Genomic DNA, 7,905 nt, shown 5'->3' with positions numbered 1-7,905 from the left:
TGCCCGTCGCGTAATAATTGCGCTTTGAGTTGTGCACTTGTATAAAAAGCTTCCTGTTTATGCTACGCTTTGTTGCTGTTGTGGTTCTTCTTGCTCTTGTTCTTGTTGTTGCTGTTGTTGTCACAAAAAAGCGCGCGCATTCCAGAACTCTCCCACTCACAAAAATAGGCAGCGATAGCACGCTCTCTCTCTCTCTATCTATCTCTCTGCTTGCTTTTCGATTTATTACTCGCCTTGAATGCGCTCTCTGGATTTCTCATACCATAGCCGCCATGTTTATTTACAAAAAGTTTGCCGTTATTTGAATTTAAGGTATGCAGAGTCCTGACAACTTTGGGAGAGTTTTGTGATGTCTCTGACACAAATAACCGAAATTAATTAAAGCAATTTTCCTTTATGCAATTAAATATTCAATTTCATGTCCAAAGGCATTTAAAAATAATTTTTTGTCTTTATTTATTTAATTGTAATTTGTTTATGCTCATACATTTTTTGTATAACTTTTATATATACAATGAAATTACTTATTATTGAGTAATTTTTATTATTATAATATTTTTTATTATTTTCCACATCAAAAAAATTTATAAACACCTTTATCAGCTACAATTTTCAAAAATATGGAATACCATAAGTGACACTAAAATTGTAAATTATAGCACTGAATGGTCGAAATGTCGTGTATTTATATTGAGCACAAGCAAAAAAGCGTGTTGCTTTTTTAAATTCATTTTTAATTTTCGAGGTCTCAAATAATTTAAATGTCAACATTTTTCTTTATAAAAAATTTTGTGTATATTATATTTATGAATTAAAAAATTATATAATATAATTAAATCAATAAATTCGTTGCTTGCGTAGCGACATAGCAAATGTTTTATATTTTAAAATTTGCGCTCATTTGGAAGTATGGCAGCCTTCAACACTCTTTGTTAGGCGTTGCCACATCGATAGGCGTGACTGCAATTCTTGTAACTATCTTCGTAAGCTGATTGCTACAAAACTCTATCAACAAAATTATCGTTAAATTTAAAAGTGTTAATAAAGAGAATGTTAATGCATTTATAAACGAGACAAGCAAACTTTTTGTTAGTTTCTCACAAATTTTGTTTCAATTTTCCTTTTTCCGTTTTTAATAATTAATTAAGTTTGCAAATTTTCTAAATACATACTTTGTTATAAACTACTCTTCTAAACTATTTTGATACAACTAAATTAAAGTTGTTAAGCATACTTTGGCATCTATTGCTAGCCGGAAGAGCAAAAGAACTGTGGCATATTTAAACACACATATACACTTGAGCAAACGGTGAAATTCTTCGTTTTTGTTTTTTTGTTATTTTCGGGCTGCAAAGTTTTAATCAAATTGCACATGTGACCATAGAAGCAACCACCGCCAACCAACCACTTGAACCACCCAACAAGTGGCATCCCACTACTAACCTAATTTTCGTGTTTTTTTTTTGGGTTTTTTCGTTTCCGTTTCGTTTTGTTTTTGTTTTTGCAGCGTCAACTGTCTCGAAAAGTTTTTAATCATCGTCACCAGGCAGCAAATTTTCGTGTGTTTTTTACCAGCTTTTTTCGGTACTTAAGATTTCCATACACAATCAACTCGTTCGTTTATTTTTTGTCTTTTTCATTGCTTACCCTGTGTGGCGAATGATAAGAAGGGGTATATAGAAAGGTTCTTAATGAGAGGCGTTAATATTTGGTGGATTTGTAAATTAGTTATTTCATTCAATAAGTATTATTTTCATATTTTAATTGTCATTGAAATTATTAAGAATTAGAGAGCTTGAAAATTAGTAATTAAGATAATTAAGATCAAGAAATCGACAGTTAAATGTGCTCGACTGTCAGATACCATTTTCAATATAAGCAAAAGAGTTATAAATCAAATTATTATGCCAAAAATATACTATATTTGTACTATATATATACTATAATAAAAGCAGTATTTGGTATAACAATATGCTGCTATATTCAAATTAATAAATTAAAAATAACATCTTATGGATAATCTCTAAAATCACACAATAATAGAAGCAAGTAACAAAATGTTATTTATAAATGCTAAAGGCTACATAAGACTTAGTATTTTAAGAGAAAAATCAGTTCTCTTAGACTGGTTAAATTACTTACTAATCCGAAACAAAGTTGCCTTTAGCGTTAAGTTGTATTATTTTAATTGAATTTATCCAATTTTGTAGTTGTCCATAATAATCAAAATACAATTTTTTGCTGAGAAGCGTAACTATTTATTTATTTTACTAAAATTTGACAATAAACAATTAAAACTTTGTAAGTATTTTGAAAAGAGAATAAAAACCTTAAACTAAGGAATCGTACACACAAAAAAATTATAAAAGCAAGATTCTGGTCTGAAAAATGCGTCAACAACATAAAAATCCCAATATATTAGAAAACATATCTTGATTTCAATAACACTTAATATTGTACAAGTTCTTTTTAATAAGTAGAAAAAATCTTCTAGTTTTAAGACCAACAATCTTATTATTAGACCAACAAAATATTACATTATATTTTATTATTTTTTTTTATCACTTATTTATTATTTTTACCATTTTATGATTCAATTAGCCCATTCATTTAGTTATTCAGATTATGTTGATCACTTTACTTACAAAATATTGATAATCGATTCGTTAATCAAATTAAATTTTCCTTCCTTAGACTACAATTGAAAATGGTTTGTGGCAGGTCAACTAAGAGAGCTTTGAACGAAAACACTAAAATCGAGAATAAAACTTTATAGGAATTTCGATGGATTACAGAATTTTGTAAAATTTTTTAATTTTGTAATCTAGAATTTTTAGTATTCTTTTGAAAATTTGATTTTAAGAATTTTTTCATACTGCTGATTTAATTCAAGAACACAAGTTTTAAAATGAATGTTCTTTAATTTAGAAATTGGTGTTTAATTCCATTAACATTTTAGAATTCGTAAATACGTAAAGTATTAATATCGATATATATTATATTAAATTACAAAAATATGAGAAGCACTTGAATAGAGATATTTAATTATTAAATAACATGAAATAAATTACGCCATTATATTGAACAGACTGTCATTGACAATTACAGGATATTTTTAAGGCGAATCTTCTCTTGATCGCAGCAGCTTTCTCATTCATTTCTTTATATGTATTATCTGCTTGTTGTTGTTGTCCCCGATTTTCGTTGGCAAATTTTTCACCGCCGGCAAATTCAATGCAATTAAAAACAATTCATAATGCGAAGCAATGCGATGCGGTTGTTGTTGTTGTTGTTGTTTTTCTTTTTTCTCTTTTGTCGTTGCCGTTGTTGGCCGCATTTCCATATGATGCAGCTTCATTTTCCCAGCTCAACTGCCCGCCCTGTATTTATTGTAATTTGTCTCTCATTTCGGTCATATTTCCCCCTTCCCCTTCCCCCTCCACTATCCGCTCTTTCAGTTGGAATTGTAACACTTTTGCTTGTTTGTTTTACGAAAATGATTTTTAATATAACATTTTACGGGCAGCGGGCTTTTGGTTTATGCATTTAATTAAAAGAAGAAGCCCACAGCTAAAGCAAAAGCCAAAACCAAATGAAAATACAATGCAATAAAAACAAAATAAACACAATGGACAACAACAGCAGCGCTAGCAGAGAGAGCGAGAGAGTGAGAGAGCAATAGAGAGACGGAAGGAGAGACAGACGGAACCGATGAAGAGAGCGACAAACGGACGACGGACAAAACGGGTTGCTTAAAATATGCAAACAAGAAACGGAAAAACTTATTTAGACGCCGCTGCGAAACTATACAAAACAACAAAAAAAAAAAAAAGCGCAACACCAACAAAAAGAAGAAGCAGCAACAGGCAACAACAACAACAACAACAGCGAGAAGAAGAAGAAGAGTGCATAGACAACGGGGCCAGAGAGACAAAATGTTGGCCCGGCTGCTTATGAAAATGGCGTCACAAAACGGAAAAGCTCAAAACACACACATTGAAAGAGCGGAACACACACACACACACACTCACACACACCTTTGCACGCTTGGCAACTTGCAACGTGGCTCCCACGCGTGCTTAGGTCTGCCCCAAAACGTTGCACAATGGGCCAAAAACCAACAGCAGAAAAACTCAGTTTTTTATTAACAATTTTAAATGCGAATCGCATAAATATAACAATTGCTGTACATTAATCCAAATAAATATTGAATGGCTTCGATTCATTTATTATTTCACATTTTTTATACTTTAATGCTGTAAATAAAAACAATATTGGAAAAATCGCAAGAGTTTCTTATGAAAATATTATTTAATAGCTCAGCTTCATTGAGTAAACAGTTCTGATTCAAATTTAATAAAGGGAGGCATAAAAAATAAAATATTGTATATACAAATTTACATATTTTCCATTTAAGCCGTAAATTAATTATAAAATACGTTTTTTAATTATCTCGTTGAACTTTTGTTTTACTTTTTAAGATTTGAGAAATAATTTGAAATCGAAACTGAAATTTCATATGAAAATATTCAATAATTTTGAATAAGAGCTGCTTTGAAGTAAATTTTGTATTAGTAAATTTTGTCATATTTAAAGTGAGATATTATATTTACTATTAAATATGCATAGATTTCGATTTAAGCCATAAATTAACTATAAAATAAGTTTTCTAATTATCTCATATGATGGTTGAAATTTTCATTTGAAATCAAAACTTAAATTTCATATGAAAATATTTAATAATTTTGTGATTGATTTGCTGAAAGAGAAGAGCTGCTTTGAAGTAAATTTTGTATTTGTAAATTCTCTCATATTTAAATACAAATTTGTACAAAAGATTTCAGTAAATATATTTTGTAAAATACATGGATTCATTGCATTTCTAGTAGAGGTGGATAACTATCGATAGTCTGCGCCATCGATAGTAATCGATAGTTTCCATAAACTATCAACTATCGACGATAGCAAGGAAAATATATCGTCGATAGCTGTCAATAGTGCAGTACAAGAAAATAATTTAATTAGTTTTTTTAAATAATCAATTTTTGTTTAAAGTTTGAGAGTATGAAATTGGTTCTCCAATCTTTATCTAAAAATAATAAATAATTATTATTCAAATAATATGAATTTTTATTTTTTTAGGTTTACCTTAACTGCTATTTATATAATTATTTCAACCAATAATTTTGTACGCCTATTTAAAATGATTTGTCCCGCTTTGCTGAAGACAATCTCCGACTCTACGGAGGATGCGGGTATACAAAGAAATTTGACAAAATATCGACCACTATCGACGATAGCGATTGTCCACTATCGAGAGCGTATCGATAGTGGTCAACCATCGATAGTCTCGATAGTGCCATCGATAGTTCTCCACCTCTAATTTCTAGTATACAGGAATGAAAGATCCTTGAATCATTGCCCAGAATTTTAAAGTATTCTTTTTGTATGAAGTTGTTAAATGTATATGATGATGCTTTCGTTAATTAATACTAATGCAATAAATCAAAAACTTGTTAATAGTATTAATGGACTTAAAATAGTTGTATTATTATCCAAAATTGAAATTCGAATATTTACATTGTTTAATCATCAACATCTTCGTCTTCGCCGCCTTCACCAAGTTGTGCCTCGCCGCCTTCTTCCTCTTCGACCATTTCTTCAGAGGAGCTAACCTCTTCAATCGGCTCAATATCGGAAGCCAAGTCCTCTTCGTAGTCACTAATTGCGCCAAGTTCTTCCAGACACTTGTCATAGTTTTCATCGAAGCGTATGTTCTCATTGAGAGAGGCAACTTCTACGTCCTGATCGGGTGGCAGCAACATTGGCGCTGTACCAGTTGGACATTCGGTGATATTGCGGATTCTTAGCGTATGAATATGAAATATTGCTGAACGATTCGATTCCAACAGAATCTGATGAAATACGCTAAGAAATCTATCCATATTTCCAAACATACGCACCGAGGCACTTTTTGGATCTTCACCCTCCTCAAGAATGCGGCCTACAATGTTATGACGATAAGGATCCATTAAATATATGAACTCTCCTTTTTTCCAAATCGAATACATTTGATTGTTAATCTGAAAGATTACATAATCGTTATCCGCAAGCGCTTTCTCAAGTATCAAATGGAAATCATTAAACTTGTACATCGGTACACATTTCCACCAACCCTCATAAGCATTGGGGGTAAGAAGGACCTCGGCTACGAATTGACCTAGCCGAATTTGCCGAGGAAATGTATCTAAATCCATTGGCTGATTAATATCCGTACATGGTTCCCAACAATTTTTACACATATTGACGCCATAGCAAATAACCTTGTCGTATGTTTTTGCATCCCAAGTAGCCGGATGATCAATTTTGGATGCTAATGCTGTTGCCACAGCCACTGGCAAAGCACTACGATTTCGCAGTGCATCCTTTGGATTGAGTGTCAAGTGTAAATTGGACTTAAGATACGCATAGTCGGAAGCAATTACATCAAATTCGCTCATTCGGGGTCCGAAGTCGCGTTCCTGACTACGTCCCTTTGGTCCTGGTGTCACTAACCTCACGACTAAGACATCACGCAGCGTAAATGGGTCGGAATTCTCAAGATTGCTCTCCTCCTTGATCAAATGAATGACATTGTCCAAGGATCGCATCGCTAATAATGTTGGATAACCGCCATCATGATTTGATTTTAGAGTCTCCTTATCACGTCCATTTAAATCGAGTACCATCCAAACACCGGCGTCTTTCCATATCAGTAAATACCAATTTGGAGTCCAAAATATTGCAGTTTTACGTCTCTTAAAGTAAGCATTCATAATACGACGTAAACGTCCGATGAGATTTTGAACACCATAAAGTTCAAAGGGAGCATCCAACTCTATAGCAAATTCAATGTCGTTAATCTTGAAATGACGGGTTACAGCCTGTTCGTAATCATCATAAACCTCCGGATATACATTTGCATTGGGAGAATCCATTGTCTCTGAATCACTAAATAATATTTGACCTTCGGTGATTAGCAGATCGATCAAGTCTGGGTTCCATTCGGTTCGTTTCGTATAATAAGTTGCTGCAAAAGCCTTTAGATTACTTGCATATCGTATTGATTCAAAATTTGGCGTGCCAGCTTTCGAAGCAACTGTCCCAGTGACAATACCAAGTGGAAATCCCAAAGATTTATCAACGAAGGATCGACGATTGGCTTTGCATTCCTTGGGATCAAAGGGCCGAACGTAGGGATCATCATGAACCCCAAAGATTCTACATTTTTCATGTGAGCACGGATCATTGTCGTTATGCATAACTGTTTGCGGGGTACTAAAATTAAAAAATAAATGCAGAAACATAAATTACTTCAAAAATTACTTCATTGTACTCGGCTCACCGTGAATTGCTGTTCGATTTGTTTTGTGGGGATACATCAGAACAGCAAGCACATCCTGCCTTTTGTCGCTTCTTATTCAACATATTCAAAAGAACACTTAATAATTTTAGTTTTCAAATTATTTACAAAGAAATTTTTATTGCAGTTAACATACTATGTAGCAGATGAATGAGTACTATTATATTTCCCTATAATTTTTCTATTTAGACATTTGAAAAACAAAGCATACTTCTATCAACTCAATATAGTTTTCAGCAATTAAAATTTCTTTGCTCAACTCTTGATTACAAACTTTTTCTTTTTAAATATTCGAAGCATCATTATGTGATTTAATAATTTGTGAAAAATATATTTAAAAAAGTATTAAATTATTAGATATAAATAATTGAAACCAATCAGGCATAATTTCGGATGCTTCACATTCATTATGATGAATAAAAGTAATGCATAAAATAATGAAAATAATTGTGATAAAAATAGCTATCGTAGTAAATATTTAATAAATTATTTAGCCATAGAAG

At 32.0% G+C, this 7,905-nt stretch overlaps 1 protein-coding gene across 1 annotated transcript; it reads right to left on the bottom strand.

Moving 5' to 3' along the window:
* Positions 1-5,513: 5,513 nt before the first annotated feature.
* On the bottom strand, positions 5,514-7,571 carry LOC133842817 (uncharacterized). The gene is made up of 2 exons (XM_062276071.1): positions 7,385-7,571; positions 5,514-7,317 (listed from the first exon to the last, which is right to left on the bottom strand). The coding sequence occupies exons 1-2, from the start codon at positions 7,465-7,467 to the stop codon at positions 5,586-5,588; spliced, it is 1,815 nt and encodes a 604-aa protein (XP_062132055.1). The 5' UTR covers positions 7,468-7,571; the 3' UTR covers positions 5,514-5,585.
* Positions 7,572-7,905: the final 334 nt, after the last annotated feature.

Source organism: Drosophila sulfurigaster, chromosome 3 (assembly GCF_023558435.1).
Source record: "Drosophila sulfurigaster albostrigata strain 15112-1811.04 chromosome 3, ASM2355843v2, whole genome shotgun sequence".
In the NCBI taxonomy this organism is placed as follows: domain Eukaryota; kingdom Metazoa; phylum Arthropoda; class Insecta; order Diptera; family Drosophilidae; genus Drosophila; species Drosophila sulfurigaster.
This window is presented reverse-complemented; position numbering and strand designations above follow the sequence as displayed.